Source organism: Rhinopithecus bieti, unplaced genomic scaffold (assembly GCF_001698545.2).
Source record: "Rhinopithecus bieti isolate Rb0 unplaced genomic scaffold, ASM169854v2 scaffold_39586, whole genome shotgun sequence".
Lineage (NCBI taxonomy): Eukaryota > Metazoa > Chordata > Mammalia > Primates > Cercopithecidae > Rhinopithecus > Rhinopithecus bieti.
The window spans coordinates 1981057-1998159 of record NW_016816842.1 but is presented as its reverse complement, the minus strand read 5'-3'; the positions used below and the strand labels follow the sequence as shown (position 1 = coordinate 1998159).

Genomic DNA, 17103 nt, shown 5'->3' with positions numbered 1-17103 from the left:
TGGTGCTAGTATACCCTGAGGGCATGGAATCTGTTTCTGTTCACTAAACAGAAGGAAAAAAAACCAACCCAGGGACAAACAAACATCTGAAATTCCAAACCCAAACGCTGTAGCCTACCATTGTACAGAAAAGCACACTGTTAATGTTACCCAGTTCTCCAAAGAAAAAACATAAAATACATATTTTTCCTGCTATATTCTTTATCAAATTGTATCATGGTAAATTTCAAAACATACAATAGTAGAAAGATATAACAAACCCTGAAAGCCATCACCACGATTAAGGAGATACCACATTTGGCACCCCAGCCTGGGCGACAGAGTGAGACTCTGTCTCAAAAAAAAAAAAAAAAAAAAAAAAAAAAAAGAAAAGAAAAGAACATAAAGAAAAGAAAATTTGCCTTAAAAAGAAGGCCCAGGCGCGGTGCTCAAGCCTGTAATCCCGCACTTTCGGGGCCGAGACAGGCGGATCACGAGGTCAGGAGATCGGAGGACATCTTGCGTACAGTGGAACCCCGTCTTTGACTAAAAATACCAAAAATGTTAGCCGGGCGTGGTGGCGGGCGCCTGTAGGTCCCAGTACTGGAGGCTGAGGCGGGAGAATGGCATGAACCCGGGAGGCCGGAGCTTGCAGTGGAAGCAGAGACGCGGCCCTGCACTCCAGCCTGGGGGCGAACACAGCCAGACTCCGTCTCAAAAAAAAAAAAAAAAAAAGGAGAAACCACATTTTGCTGGTCTTATCTATCCATTTTTGTTTTCTTTTGTTTGTTTTTGAGTATTTTAAAACAAATATCAGGCACCATATTTTGTCATGAAGTCCACCAGGAGGGAACAGCTTTTAACTCAACGCCACGGCAGGCACACATTGCTCTGGGTGTCTGATGGCAGTTCCTTATTCAGCAGTGAGCCACCAAGTCAGGTTCTCTGGTCAGGACAGGATTTCTTGTTTTAATGATGTCAAGTGAAATAGAGAATACCAGCGCGCACTGTGCACAGCACAGTCAGGATGGTTTCCTGAAACTTGCTTACCTACGTATATACGTTCTGGGTTGCAACGTACTGTGAAATATGTTTCTCTCTGTAGATTGTGAAAAATATCCAGGCCAAAAAAAGTAACAAGAGCAAGGAGGAATCGTTTCTGAGAAGAAGGAGATGCAGAAGAGAAAAATCAGAAGAAAAGAGGGGACAAAGAAGGAGGAAGGACTGAAAGCCACTTCCCTTCCTGACCCCCGAGTTCCTGCTCCAGTAAAGTGACATGCAGCCCCTTCCCCATCCACGCACTCCCTCCTCAGCCTGGACTTCCTTGACCTCCTGGAAGAACCAGCCTGGACCTCCTCAGGAACCAAGGAAGTGTAAGGAGGAGACGTGTTCAACGAGACTTCCAAGGAAGAACTAACAGGACTGATGACTCAGGGAGAAAGAGGCAGGGGTCACAAGGATGCTGGAAAGTCCAGTCTGGGTGTGAAGAAACATGGGAACCCTGGTAGAGGGAGTCAAGTCAAAGGATCGCCTGACTTGAAGGACAGAGTAAACTTTGAGTAAATTCTGGGCAGGTTAAATTTGGGGTGATGGCAAGATGTTAGCAATGTTCATTCTTCCAGTTGGCAATCACAGGTACAAAAGCGAGTCCGGGTGAGACGAAAGGACTGAAGACATGGAGGGGGAGAGCAGGGGAACACAAGGGAAGGTGGCAGCCAAGCGCAGGGCATCTTCCCCGTGGCCAGGTCTGTGCTGCCCCTGCTCACCCTTTCTTCTTGTCAAAGACCTGCCCCTGGTGGCCGGGCAGGGTGGCTCACGCCTGTAATGCCAGCACGTTGGGAGGCCAAGGCAGGCAGATCACTTGAGGTCAGCCTGGCCAACATGGTAAAACCCTGTCTCTACAAAAAATGCAAAAATTAGCCAGGCGTGGTGGCACGTGCCTATAGTCCCAGCTACTCAGGATGCTGAGGCAGGAGAATCACTCGAACCTGGGTGGCAGAGGTTGCAGTGAGCTGACGTCATGTCACTGCACTCTAGCCTGGGGGACAGAGCAAGACTCTGTCTGAAGAAGAAAAAAAAAAAAAAAAAAAAAAAAAAAGATCTGCCCCTGGGGAGTGCCTGGGTGTGTGAGTGGGCCACGTGTATACACACACAGGTGCGCAGTGAACAAGCAGCTCCTCTAGGAGGGTGTGGCACCAGGCAGGGATCGTTCTGCACTAGCCCTCCACTGGTCGATACCTTGGATGGAAAGTTCAGCTGACATCGAGGCCTTGCCTGACCCGTTCACCACCAGGCATGTGTATACTCCCACATCATCTTGGTTGACTCCATGGATTTCCAGAACCTGCATCCCATTCTTCTCAGACATAGACACACGGGCACTCGGCTGCAGTGGAACGTTTCCCTGTGGATGGCAATGGGGTAACTTGGTCATACCAATCTGCTTCCCTTCTGGCTGTGTCCTCCTGCCTCCTGCCAATCCTGGCGGGACAGACTCCAGGGCCTGGGCAGCAGCGCCCTCTGCTGTGGGCCCTGTCAATGCGCTCAGAGAGCCGACTTTAAACAGTTCAGGGGCCCTGATTTGAGGTCTATGGATGTGGTGTGGTGCTCTGTCCCACTTAGAGCAGATGCCTGGAAACAGTTTCAAAAGGAGGTTGAGTTTGAGGTAGGAAATCCCATATTCCTCACTTCAGTTTTTCCTTAGCTCCTTTTAGTCTTTTCCTAGGGGAATTCAAGAGAATTACGAAGCAGGTAAAAGGTGTCAATACCCACTTTTACCCAGGCATTCCATCTCCGAAAAACCTATTCCCCTGGCCATGACTCTACCTGTTCCCCTTGGATCCTTACTGCCCTGTTTAACAGCCATCCCCAACCCCATGCCACTGCCTCCCTTGCCCGCCCACCTCTCCCACTGAAGCTTCACTTCCCTCAGCCCTGAATGATTTATAAATCCCTTCCACATGGAGCCTCCTGACAATATTTTGAGGCAGGTGGTATTATTTCTATCTCACAGATAAGGAAACCAGGGTTCCAAGAAATCAAATGACTTATCCAGCTTCACAGGCTTTATAAACCAGGGAGCTGTGGCTTGACATCTAGTACCCTAACTTCACAGTCCACTCTCTTGAGATTGTCAGGCTTGTCTTGACTCAGAAGTTTTCTGTTATCTTGTGAGTGTGAGAAGTGTCAGAACACTGTGTTCTGAGTAACAGAGGGAGAGCTGTAATGGGGGCAGGAACATGCATCACTAACAAACATACAGAGAAACCCCTGAGAACTACCTGAAACAGGAGGAACAGAATCAAAAGACTCCTACTAGTTGAAGGGTCTAACCCTGAATTTTCAGGGTCCCTAAGGCTGTGATATGGTTTGGCTGTGTCCCCACCCAAATCTCATCTTGAAATGTCACTCCCATAATTCCCATGTGTTGTGGGAGGGACCCAGTGGGAGGCAACTGCATCATGGGGCGGGTTTCCCCATGCTGTTCTCATGATAGTGAATAAGTCTCACGTGATCTGATGGTTTTACAAAGAGTTGTTCCTCTGCACATGCTCTCTTGCCTGTCACCATGTAAGGCATGACTTTGCTCCTCATTCGACTTCTGCCGTAATTGTGAGGCCTCCCCAGTCATGTGGAACTGTGAGTCCATTAAACCTCTTTCCTTTATAAACTACCCAGTCTTGGATATGTCTATTAGCAGCATGAGAACAGACTAATACAGGCTGGATCAGGGTCAGGGCAGACAGAAACCTCACCTTGAGCCAGGTGACCTGCGGCTGGGGCCGGCCAGTGATCTTGCAGGAGAATCGTCCCATCTGTCCTTCTTTGACCACAACTCGGCCCAGCTTGGTAGCAAACTTTGGTGGGCACTCCCCCCAGATGCTAGGACGGGTCTCCACTGCTGGAGCTGAAAATTTATCCCTGTAAGGAAATTGGCAGAGAATCCAGTCCCAGACAAGGCAGCAATTCAACCGTCCTCTCTCCACCTCACCCAAAGGCACTAAGTTGAGGTCAAAAGCCATCAAAGTGTAGCCTTCCCAATTTTATGCCTCAGAAACTTTCTCATGCTCTCTCTAGAAAAATGTGTGGCACCAAAACCTATTTCCTCTACCTCTTGGGCATGCAGCTAGACTTCATTTACTAGCCTGCCTTGCAGTTAGGTATGCCTGAATTTCACTAAGCTCTGGCTGAAAGCCTGGATTTTGGCTGGGAAACCATAAGTGGAAGAGCTGTATGCCACTTCCAGGGCCGACTCCTAAGAAACTCCTGTGAGGCTCTGCAGTCCCTCGTCCACTCTGCTGGTGAGATGCAGAAGGCCCAGCACGGGCTCAAGGGCACAGAAGATGAAGCTATAAAATGGAAGAAGCCTGGGCTCTTGGAAGATAATGTGGAAGGTTCTCCACCTGTTCCAGGATATCTGAATTGAACTTTCCTTGAGTAAGAAACAAACTTTCCCTGGGTTGAGCCATTGTGATTTGAGGCTTGTCCGTTACAGCAGCTACTGTTACCCGCCTCTTCTGGGTTTGCTTATTTCAATCTTCTGACTACTGCCTTGATTGTTAGAGTCCATTGCAGACTCTGGCCACCTCTCCCACTTCCTTAGCATTTAGCAGCTGGGCCAGTCAAAGGCGCCAATCACAGAGGCAGCCAGGTCAGGAGGTGCTGCGTAAATTACATATCTCATTGCACTAGGCTCCGCACTGTGGTTGTTATAACCTAGGAGAGCCAAGAAGACTTACTCCCCAGACCTATCCTGCTCAAGTCAGCAGGAAAGCGATCCAACCCTTACTCTGTCTTGAACATCCAGGACTTACCCCAAAGTTTTGGAAACAGCAGGTTGACCAAGTTGCTTTGCAAAACTTCCTGCAAGAAAAAGGGTTGATGAGTCAGGTCTGAGCCACAAACTTGGAGCAATGAAAGTGAAAAAGATTGAACAGCAGGGGTGGGTAGGATAGTGATGGTGATTATTAATCTTGATTGAGCATGGGCTGTGTCACTATGGATACTATGGTAGGTGTTTACATACATTGTCATGTGAATTTCTTGCAACAGTTTTATAAAGCTGATACCACATTATCCTATTTGTTAAACAGATGAGGGAAATAAGATTCAGAGAAGTTAAGTCATCCACACATGGTCATAGAGTCAGTAACAGTGCAGAAATTCACCCAGGTCTGCTAGATTCTAGAACTCTCAACCACCTGCTGAGTTGTTAGGTGGCATGCTCTACTTTCCATTTTGGGGATTATTTGGGGTGATCCAGGACCTCTCCAGAACATTTTCTCAGTGAAAGGGAGGGAGATGTCCATGCCTATCTCTTACCACATTTGTTCTTGACTGACACAATCAACACTCCATTCTTCCACTTAAGGCCTGGCAAGTAGCAGTAAGCTGAAAGGGAGCAGGACAGATCACTGCAGATAAGCTACAGCAGAGCCAGCACCTCCTGCAGAATCTGCAGTGCTGCCACACTGAGCACTGTCAGTCCTGGGCAAGGCGCTGCTATGCTGGGCACTGCCAGTCAGTCCTAGGTGAGATGATGCGGCCGTAGTAGGCACTGTCCTACTGGGTGCTGCTGATCCTGGGTGAGCTGCCGCCATGCTAGGCAGGAAGCCATTAAATAGCAAAGCCAGCAAAGCAGCTGGGGTCAGCTCCTTCCATCCAGCTCCTGCAGCTGGGAGGGATGATTAACAATGTGACCACGAAATAACTCTAAAGTAGTGGGAGTTTTATTTTGAGGGGTGTGGTGGGAGGAATAGGTCATTTTTGAGATGATGATCACCCTGAAAGTTGTTCTCCTTTTGCTACAAGCTGGGGATGCTTATAAAACCCTACCCCAGGGAGGGTGGAGTCATCCTCTGATATCAGCAGACAGTTGCTGTGGGGAATTTGCAGGGTGTTTACTGCAAAAGGGTAAACTTCCTTAACTTTGATCACATTTATATGACTGTGTAAGAACATAGGTGTGGAGGAGAAAAATCATGGCTGAGCATTTTCATCAGCCACACCTGGTTTAAGGTTCCACCAGAACCTTAGTGAAAAGGGATTAATAACAAACACTCGCATCACATTTAAGGTGTGGCTCCATATAACTGGTGATTACTATACAGGCATTTCTGTTTAATATTACTTAGTGAGCTCTGTATAGTTTTCATTTTTTAAAGTGTTTTGGTTTTTGTCATTCCTCTCTATTCAAAAGTAACTTCTAAATTGATAAAAGGAGAGATTTATTTTGAAAGGACCCAACTGACAGTCAAGATGCTGGACCCTCAGACGCTGCCGGAGGCAGAGCCAACTGTCCAGTCCTTCTGGAAATATCTGAGCGAGGGAAAACCATAAGCTTTAAAGACGCTCTGCTCTTGGGCCAGCACCTCCATTTCTGTGATTCCATTCAAAGGAAACAACGCTCAAGTTAGAAAAGAAAGTTTACACAGGTATTCGCTTTGATCTTGTTTGTAATAGTGAAAGTTAGAAGCAACATAAATGTCACTGAGTAGGAAGAAAATAAGTAGTTAGGTAAAATGTACAATTAGACGTCTTATTCTGCCATTAAATTATGTTCAAGAATATCTGAAACGTGCAGGTACATGTTAGGATACTATCTCATTCATTCCTCAGCACACTCCACATGGGCTGTGATCCTCTCTGCGCCACTGGGCTCCATCCCAACCACAATCTTGTCAAACCCAATGGTTGACACTCTGTCTCCATCTCACTCAGAAGCTCAGTAGCATTTGACACAAGGTCCCACTCCCCTTCAAAGTGCTTTCTCTTCTAGACTTTCCTGCTTTTACCAGGTTATCCATCTTCTCTCAACCTCCTTCTCTGCTCAACCTCTGCATGCTGGGGCACCCTAGGGCTGAGTCCTGGGCCTCTCCCCAGCTCCATCTAATTTCCCCCAGGAGGTCTTAGTCCCATAACTTTAAATATCATCTATATGCTAAAGACCCCAACCCATATCCCCGCTGGAACTTTTTATTCACTCATCAGAGGTATCCAGAACAAATCCCAGCACATTGTAGGTATTTAAATATTTGTTAAATAAATACATTTTGTGCAGAAAAAGCAGCATACGAAATTACCTATTTAATGTGATCATAATTAGGTAAAACTAAAATACCCAAAGACAGGAAAATGACCAGAAGAAAAGGTATCATGTTATTGATACTGATTATTTTGGGGGTGGTGGGACTCGGAGTAATTTTATTCAGCTGTATTTTCTAAAACCTATAAATACAATGGTAAAGAAGAAACAAAACATGAAAAACATCATCTAGTTGCAAAAAAAGGGGCAGGGAGGAAGAAGGTAAAATCTGGCATCCAAATAGAGGATGGATAGGGCCTTCTAAACATGCTCTATACAACAGCATTATCCAGGCTCACCACAAAATATCTGTGTACCATCCATTGCACTACCCATGCTACTGTATCAGTCGTTTCATCTGGGAATAAGGATTTCATAAAAATTAGACTAATCAACTGATAAATGGTTAAACAAAATGTGGTGTATCCATACAATGAAGTATTATTCAGCTGTAAAAGGAAGGAAGTACTAACACGTGGTACAACATGGATGGACATTGAAAAAGTGCACTAAGTGAAGGAGCTGACCCCAAAGGCCATGCATTATAGGACTCTGTTCATATGAAATGTCCAGGAGAGGCAAATCCATAGAGAAAGATGGTGGTTCATAGTTGCCAGGAGCTGGGGGAGGAGGGGATGGGGAATTAATGTTCAATGGTTACGGGGTGTCCATCGGGGGTAATAAACAAGTCCTGGAATGAGACAGCAGTGATGGCTGCACAACACTGTGAATGCACTTAATGACAATTGTACACTTTAAAATGGTTAAAATGGTAAATTTTATGTTAGGTATGTATATTTTACCACAATAAAAAAAATAGACTGAACATTTTAAAAAGTCTTGGGAGCTAAGCATCTTAATCCAAAAGGCTTAAGTTCCTTTGTTCCTTAAAAAATAAAATAAAAGCAAAAACATGGCACTTCCCCAAAGAATAGCAAAAGAATGCTGGAGAGAGATACCTCTATGTCAGGGTAAGAGGGTATGATGAAAACGTAACACATAAAGCAGTCAGCTAAAAATGGAACTGATGGATGCTATTTTAATATGAGTTAAGAGAGAGTTCACATGTCTGTTAACTCATATTAAAGAATTTGGGCTAAAATTACTAACAAAAAGAATTTGGGCTAAAATTACTAACAGGGTCTATTTATAGGAAAAATCTGAAGTTGCAAATTGTTAGATAAGGCAAAATTAATTTTGTAAAAGTATGAAAATCTGGCAGAACAGTAAGGTTATGTAGAAAAATAAGTGGAAAGGGGATTAAAGTAGAAATGCAAAAAATAGAAGAGTGAGTTAAGAGAATTGGTGAGGACAGAAGCAAGTTGCTGAGAAAAAGGAGAGACCAAGACACTGATGGTATTTGATCTTAGATTTTTCAAAGACAAGTAAAAGAGAATGCTGGCAGGTCTTAGGATTGGGAAGTTCAGTGGTGGAAGGGATAAAGCAGACCTAGCTCTGTTTGTCAAGTGATACAGAAACACTGAATCGGGTCAGAACATACTGCTCAAAAAGTGAATAATGTGATCAAAATTGAAAGGAGTCGAAATGCTTCTAAAAATGTGTGGCGATATAATTTATCATCCAAACACAGACTCTCAACACTGAGAGAGATGCAATTAATAATTATGCCAGGATAACAGGAGAAAGCTAGGACTATTGCAGGAAAAGTGGGGTGCAGTCACCCTACTTGTAACCAACTTCAAAGTGTTTTTTGAGGATTACTTAAAATAGTGGTTTTCCACTCTATCAGAACAAATATCTGCTTTTTATAACACATATTAACTGATACCCCATGCCACCCTGATCAAAATTCCCTTCTTATCACACATATACATATGTGATAATTTCAAAAAGAAAATAAATGTAAAGCCTTAACTAAAGCATTACAGTGATATAGAGGGAAAGTGAATTATAAAAATGTGGATTTCAATATGCAACTGTTCAAGTATGACCATTTCAATATGTCAGTGCTCAGGCACATTAGAAGACAATGAAATGGCTGATACTTGCATTAACTCCTAATGCATGTTTAGATCTAAAAGTGAGTGATGAAAAATCATACTGTACAAGTAGCATAACAAAGCGAAACAGCACAGGTCTACAAGTGGACACTAGAATACTCAACTAGAAAGATGTATTATATAAAAAAGAAAGAAGAAAATAACTTTAAAAGAAGATAACATAGCAAGACAAGTTATAGACCACTGAAGTAGAGAACATGTTTAGAAAGATGATTAATGTATTAATGTGGTGTTAAAACAGTTCTCCGTTTTATGATATGGGGTTGAGTAGTAAAAAAGATATCACAGTAAAAGTTATCACAGGATTTCAAGGTAAAATCCCACCTTACCTTGAAATATACATTCAGTGAATGGTTTGGACGAAGGAACAGTGATAATAACAAGAGACTATAAAGAAGACATGTGTTAGGATGAAAACAGCAGTCATCTCCAAAAAATAATGTCAATACATAATCTTTCTACAATATAGATTTATTACTGTTCCCCAAAGTTTTAAAAAATGTGAGATGGCAATAAAAGTCAATAAGACGCCTATATTTTATGCATCTCCATTAACTTAATACTATTTGCTTCTAATATTAAGAGTTTTAAGTCTCCTCTGGTCCACATTTTCAGGGCAATAGTGTAGTAACAGCACTATCTATATATACAATTATACGAGGTAATTATAGATATAGATAGAAATGTTACATTTCATTTAGTAGAAAATTTGTGCAGAGTAAATTTTTCAATAATTTTGGAGCTATAGCTTCATTCCTTTTAATCTTCCCTCTAGACGATGACCATTTCTTCAGTTACTGGGCTTGTTTTACAATGTCTTGAAGAGTTTTTTTTTTTTTTTTTTTTTGGTATTATTGAAGACTAAGGAACCACCAATTTATATATTTGTGGCGTCTGTTCTGGTAGGATTGTGAGGAACTGGGAAAATATTCTTGCTGTGAAGCCCATCCTGTACCCCTAGTGCTTGCCCCCTAAATCCGGCAACTCTCCCAATTACTGGGAAACCAAAAGGACCACCATCTCCTAAGTGCCCCCTAGAGGGTGATACTGTCTCTGTTTAGGGCCAGTGGCTTAATAAAACCTCTGGAGAAGTGCCTAGAACCAGAATTTCTGGTTGAATATTAAACTTGGTATTGAAGCAAAAAGGAATGAAAAAAGTCAAAACTAAAGGTCACTGAAATTGCTCAATGTGAATAACATTTTTGCAGAAATTCTCCTTTTGAAGCACTCTGCCTTTCTTTTAAGGCTCAGATATTATTCTGGATTTTATTGTACATGTCAGTCAGCTTGTTGAAGCTCTGACTAGTGCTTATATATACTAGGAACTGAATCCCTTTCTTAGTACAGGGGATGAAGTCCCAAAGGCAGATACAGAGGCAGTCAACAAATATTTACTGAGCTCTTTCTACAGGGCAGACCTATCATGGCTCAGGCCCTGCGCTAGTTTCCTTACCCTGGGGATTCAGTAACTGATAAAAAGAGACATGTCTTGCCTTCATGGAGCTTACAGTTCTAGTGGAGAAGAAAAACATTTAAAATACTGATTTACAATTTATTTATTTATTTTTATTTTTTATATATTTTTGAGATGGAGTCTCATTCTGTCGCCCAGGCTGGAGTGCAGTGGTGTGATCTCGGCTCACTGCAGCCTCCCCATGCCGGGCTCAAGTGATTCTCCTGTCTCAGCCTCCTGAGTATCTGGGATTATAGGCACCCGCCACCATATATGGCTAATTTTTATATCTTTAATAGAGATGGGGTTTCACCATGTTGGTCAGGCTGGTCTCAAATTTCTAACCTCAAGTGATCTGCCCACTTTGGCTTCCCAAAGTGCTGGGATTACAGGCGTGAGCCACTATGCCCAGCTTTATTTATAATTTAAACACAAATAAGTTCAAGTACAAAGAACTGTGAAGCCAGGCATGGTGGTATGTGCCTGTAGTCACAACTTCTCAGCAGGCTGAGGCAGGAGGATTGCTTGAGGCTAGGAGTTTGAGCTTTATTGTTCTTTATATCCCAGCACAAAGTTCAGTAAAATCTGAGGAATGAAGAAGAGGCTAGAACTATAAGCAACTGGGAAAAGCCTAAATCCACAAAGGGCCGGGGGTGGAGATGGGAGAAAGAGGTGGAGGAATATGAGATGGAAAAAGAAGGAGGCAGCCTCAGTGGCAAAAATCTAAGTTGGGCCAGCAAGGGCAACCCATGCATATTTTGGAGGGAAAAAGAGGCAAAGGCAAAGTGGATGGTGAAGCTAAAGGAGGGAAGAGTCCACCTAAGGAAATTTGGAAGTCATCCTTCAAGAACAGAATGAGGCCGGGCATGGTGGCTCACGCCTGTAATCCCAGCACTTTGGGAGGCTGAGGTGGGCGGATCAAGAGGTCAGGAGTTCGAGACCAGCCTGACCAACATGGTGAAACCCCGTCTCTACTAAAAATACAAAAACTAGCTGGGTGTGGTGGTGTGCACCTGTAATTCCAGCTACTCAGGAGGCTGAGGCAGCAGAATCATTTGAACTCCAGAGGCGGAGGTAGTGGTGAGCCAAGATCACGCCAAGCCAAGATTGTGCCACTACACTCCAGCCTGGGCGACAGAGTGAGACTCCATATGTGTGTGTGTGTGTGTGTGTGTGTGTGTGTGTGTGTGTGTGTATACAGAGCCTCGGTCTGCACCGCAGTGGTTTCATGCGGGTGTAGATAGCAGGAGCTGTGGCACTGAGAGGTGGCTGGGGGTATGGGGGAGGTGTGCTTGGACCATCTGGGAGGGGAGAGCCAGGCAGATGGCTCCAGCCCAGTCAGTGTTTTCAGCAGCCCTCCAGGTGATTCTGATGCATGCTGAAGTTTGAGAATCACTGTACTAGGTGGAATATATCACATATGTAATTAAATCCCTCCTTGCTACTCCAAGAGTGGTCTGTGGACCAGCAGCATGGCATCAACTAGAGGCTAGAAGTACAGACTCCCAGGCTCTGCTCCAGACCTGTGGAATCAGCATCTGCATTTCAACCAGATTCACCAGGTGATTCTGTGCACATGCATTTGCACTAACAAATCCTGTAAGGTGGGTGATCCATCTGAGGTCTGGATCTTCTCTGGGGGCTGCCAGTTTGGCTTTCCCTGGGCTCCTGAGCTTATGTCCTTAAAGTTAACCCTTTATTACCTGCAGTGACTCTCTGGTCCTTGAAGTGTCAAAGGCCTTCTCAGACTGAGACCACTGGGGCTGGGGCACACCCACCATTTGGGCACTCACTCTACCTCATGTCCGAGGCTCACTGTGTGGATGTGTGATGACTCAGGACTACTCACCACCTGTCAGTCTGTTCTCACATTGTTATAAAGAAATACCTGAGGCTGGGTAATTTACATAAACAAGAGGTTTATTTGGCTCTTGGTTCTGCAGGCTGTACAAGAAGCATGGCACCAGCATCTGCTCTTGGTGAGGGCCTCGGGAAGCTTACAATCATGGAGGAAGGTGAAGCAGGAGCAGAAATGTCAGATGACAAGAAAGGGAGGAAGAGAGAGAAGGGAGAGGTCCCAGACTCTTTTAAACAACTAGATCTCACGTGAACTAACTAAGCGAGAACTCACTCATCACCAAGGGGATGGTATTAAGCCATTCATGGGAGATCCACCCCCATGATCTAATCACCTCCCACCAGGCCCCACCTCCAACCTTGGGAATCACATTTCAACAAGAGACTTGGAGGGAACAAACATCCAAACCATATCAACACCTGTTCATCCATGTGGCTTTCTCTTTTTGTTCTGTGTAAACCTTGTTTATTCCTATTCAGGTGGCAGCTTCTAGCACTGTGCTGTTCAAAACAGTAGCTGTTAGCCACTTGTGGCTACTGAGCACTTGCCATTATAGCTGGTCTGACGTGAAGTGTGCTGTAAGTGTAAAATACACCCCAGATGTTGAAGAATGTAAGATATCTCATTAGTAATTTTTATATTGATTATACATTGAAATGGAAATATTTTGGATTTAATAGGTTAAATAAAGTATTTTATTAAAATGAGTTTTACCTGATATCTGAACATGTGGCTACCAGTAAACTTAAGATTACACAACACTGGGCAATACGGTGAAACCCCATCTTTAAAAAAATAAATACATAAGGCCGGGCATGGTGGCTCACACCTGTAACCCCAGCACTTTGGGAGGCTGAGGTAGGCGGATCACAAGGTCAGGAGTTTGAGACCAGCTTGGCCAACTTGGTGAGGCCCTGTCTCTACTAAAAGTACAAAAATTAGCCAGGCGTGGTAGCACACGCCTGTAATCCCAGCTACTTGGGATGCTAAGGCAGAAGAATTGCTTGAACCCAGAAGGCAGAGGTTGCAGTGAGCCAAGATCGTGTCACAGCTTTCCAGCCTGGGTGACACAGCAAGACTCCATCTCGGAAAAATACATACATACATACATACATACATACATACATACATACACACACACACACACATAAATTAGCCCAGTGTGGTGGTACATGCCTGTAGTCCCAGCTACTTGGGAGGCTGAAGTGGGAGGATCGCTTGAGCCCAGGAGGTCAAGGCTGCAGTGAGCTGAGATTACATCACTGCACTCTAGTCGGAGCAACAGAGCGACACCTTGTCTCAAAAACAAACAAACAAAAAAAAAGTTTCTATATATGGCTCACATTAAATCTCTACAGGACAGGTCTGTGGTCCTCCACTGGAGAGGAAGTTCTCAGAGGGCAGTTACCATGTCTCCCTTGCTCTGCACCAAGCCTCATGACCTGCCCTCTGGAGGTGGGCAAGTGTCAGAGCTGGCTTCAGAAAGGCTTCCAGGGGCTCAGACCATGGTTGATTTCCATCATGTAAGGCCCTGAATAACTGCATGGCTCTCATCAAGGCACTCGTTCTCTTGGGGGATCTTGAATGTTTCTTGGGACTGATCACCAAATTAAAAGTCAGATGAGGAATCTTTCTCTCTTGCAGATTTCCCTTTTTAAGTAGCTCTAAGGATGCAAATGTCAGTTCAAATAATGATGAAGCTACCACTTTCTGGGTGCTATTTGCTACTAGCTGTGCTTATCCTTATACCACACTGTGGGGCAGCCATGAACTCCAAGGCACAGAAAAGGAAGGCTTAGGAAGGTTAATTTCTCCATAGTTAGAAATTAGTAGAGCTAAAATTTGATCCAAGACCATTTGACTTTCTTTCCATTGCTCAACACTGCCTCCTAAACTTGACCACTAAAGGATTATAAAACTCCACATATGAATTACACTCTGAATTCCTGGACCTCTGCTCACTCCAAGTAAGAAGCATAGCACAGAGAGCTGGAGGGAAGGCAGGTGGGCTGTTAGTTTTCCTTTGTAAAGGGTTGGGCTAGCCTGGCACAGCCAACAACTTATCCATGGCAGAAGGGCCCAGAGTGGACTCTTTCAGGCCTAGGTCTTTGGGGTGGCCCCAAGTCACACATGAGCTTAAAACTGGCCTTGCTGCAGAAGCAGAATGTACATAGGACTCACACACATTTAAACAGCTGCATCCTTTAGGCTGTTCTCTATTTCCTAGAGTTAGAAGACCGAAAGCATCTTACATTTTATGTCTTAATTTTATTTTGATTAACTGTATTTCAATTTTAATTTGAGGGCCTGAGTCTCCCCAAATGAAAACCAAAGAGGAGGGGCGGGGGTGAGAGCCTTGGCCTGCTCTCCTTCCTTTACAGCCCTCAGCCTGATTCCCTTTCCCCTGCCCCGAGTACCACGAGCTACTAAACATTTCCCTGCTTGATCGTGACATCAGCTCTCACTTCCTGAATAGTGGGGACTGAAGAAAAGATTTTCATATTATCTAGGTTTTATATGCTTCCCTTGCATTCCTAACAGACTCCAGTCTTCCCTTAATGTGGATCACAGAAAACAAGGGCTAGTCCAGGTTGTAGAGACCACCAAAGTCAAACCCTTTATCCTGCAGAAAGACAGGTGCAGAGGTTTAGAGTCACATATCTCATTGGCACAAACTCATAACTCAGTGCTCCTTCGGTTTCCCCCGCTCTAAACAGGAACTCAGAAGAGGGAACACGGTAATTTTTATTTGTAGGTGTCAACACAAAGTTCGGGCACTGAAAGGGGGTTCATGTAGGGGAAAGCACAGCACCAGGATGGCAGAGCTGAGGTCCATCCTGAGGCTCTGAGCAGGAGTCACTTTCCATCTGGAATGCCCCAGCCACAAGTACTCAAAGGTCATTAGAGTAAGTGAGTCACCCAGTTAAAGAATTTAAGGAAAGCATCCAAACTATGCATGCTCTGCTCTGTGAAACAGCCTGTTGGCCCTTCTGTGGTGTGGGGAAAACAGAGAAAACAGGGCAAAGGGTGGCCATTGGCCCAGGTGCACCTCGCCCCCTTCTGGAACCTTCCCTGACTACCTTAATTCTCCATCTAGTGTCCCCTGAAAGCCACATTGGGAGGACAGTCTTCTGAAAGAGGAGAAATGAGTTTGAGCCTTGATTTATAAACTTCCATGTTTAGAAAGGCCGGGAAGGGTCAAGGGAACCTTGTGTTACTTCTGAGGGGTTGACGGACCCCATGTCCTTCCTGATATCAAGGCTTTAAATATCAGCCAGGAGCCTGAACTAGAGATATTCTTTCCAGTGGAGTGTCTTCAGCATGGCGGAAGGACACACTAGTAGCAAAAAACCATTTTACTTATGGTCCAATGCTTCTCCTGGAAGTTTTAAAGTTAACAGAATTTTTTAAAGTACAGAGCGGGGAAAAAGACAAGAATATTAGGTTGGTGCAAAAGTAATGTGGCTTTTGCAATTACTTTTAACTAATATGTTAACACATTGATGTGTTTACTTCCTACATATTTTTCTGAGTTACATAATTTTGAATAATGAGCATGTATTATTTCATAATGACGCTAAAGATGATGTTAATTATGATAAACATTGTTCATTCATTCCTCAAATATTTCAGTATCTACCATGTGCCAGGAAGCTTTCTAGATGTTGGAGATAAGGCAATGAGCAGAGAAAGTCCATCTCCTCCTAAATTTTCCATTTAGTGGTGCGGGATGAAGGAGACACTGCAATGTGAGATGGTGATACGTCCTAAAAGAAAAACCTTGAGTGGGGTGAGAGGATGGAGAATCATAGGGCTGGGATGGTCAGGAAAGGGCCTCTAAGAAGCAGACATCTGAGCACAGACCTGAAGGATGTGAAGGGAATGTCAGGTGAAGGGCTGAGGGAAGGGCTCTTCCTTTACAGAAGGAACAGCAAGGGTGAAGGCCCTGTAGCCTTGCTCAAAGAAGGGCCAGAGGCGGGTGTGACCATAGTGTGCTGAGCAGGCGCAGAGTGATAGAAGATGGGTCTGAGAGCTAGGGAGGGGCCAGATTGCGTGGGGCTCTGTAAGACCATCCTAAGGAGTCTGATTTCAGCTGCAGTGTGAGAGGAAGCCAGGGGAGGGCTCAAGCAGGAGACAGGTGATACCTAGTTTGACAAACATTGTCTCCCGGATGCCTCCCTTGTTCGCAGGGACCACATCTCTCCCATTAGATTGGAAGGTCCTGAGTTCAGGGATGGGGTGTGTTTTCTCTTGTCAGTTTATCCTTGAAGAGAGGGCTAAGGCAGGAGCTGCAGGCCTTGGGGAAACTGAGAGCTCAGCTCCCTCCTGGACTCAGGCCTCCTGGGACTCACCTTCTACTGTCAACTCCACTGTCACCTGGCGAGCACCACTGCCATTGGTGGCTTCACAGGTATACTTTCCCCTGTCCTCCTCATGGACAGCATGAATCACAAGGCTGAAAGTCCCCCGGATGCCGCAATCCAGCAGAAAGCGGCCCCCACTGGTGATGGGTTGCCCGTTTCTGTGCCACGTCACCTGGGGCTCTGGGTAACCCCGGACCTTCAAGAAAAAGAAGAAAGGGTAAGAGCCTGTATTTCATGAGTACTCTCTCTGTGTCAGGTATTGTTCTGAGTGCTTTACATGTGTTAACTCATTTAATCCTCATAACACCCCCATTTCATCCTCATTTTACAGATAAGGAAATCAA

The 17103-nt window shown here is 44.6% G+C and overlaps 1 protein-coding gene across 1 annotated transcript in view; it reads right to left on the bottom strand.

Annotated features, from left to right (window-relative positions):
• MYLK (myosin light chain kinase) overlaps positions 1-17103 on the bottom strand; it is a 188890-nt gene that overhangs the window by 123340 nt on the left and 48447 nt on the right. The window contains exons 3-6 of the mRNA XM_017855305.1: positions 16748-16955; positions 4794-4842; positions 3735-3900; positions 2218-2383 (exon numbers count right to left, since the gene is read on the bottom strand). Coding sequence (XP_017710794.1) covers positions 2218-2383; positions 3735-3900; positions 4794-4842; positions 16748-16955 — 589 coding nt within the window. The remainder of the gene's footprint in view (positions 1-2217; positions 2384-3734; positions 3901-4793; positions 4843-16747; positions 16956-17103) is intronic.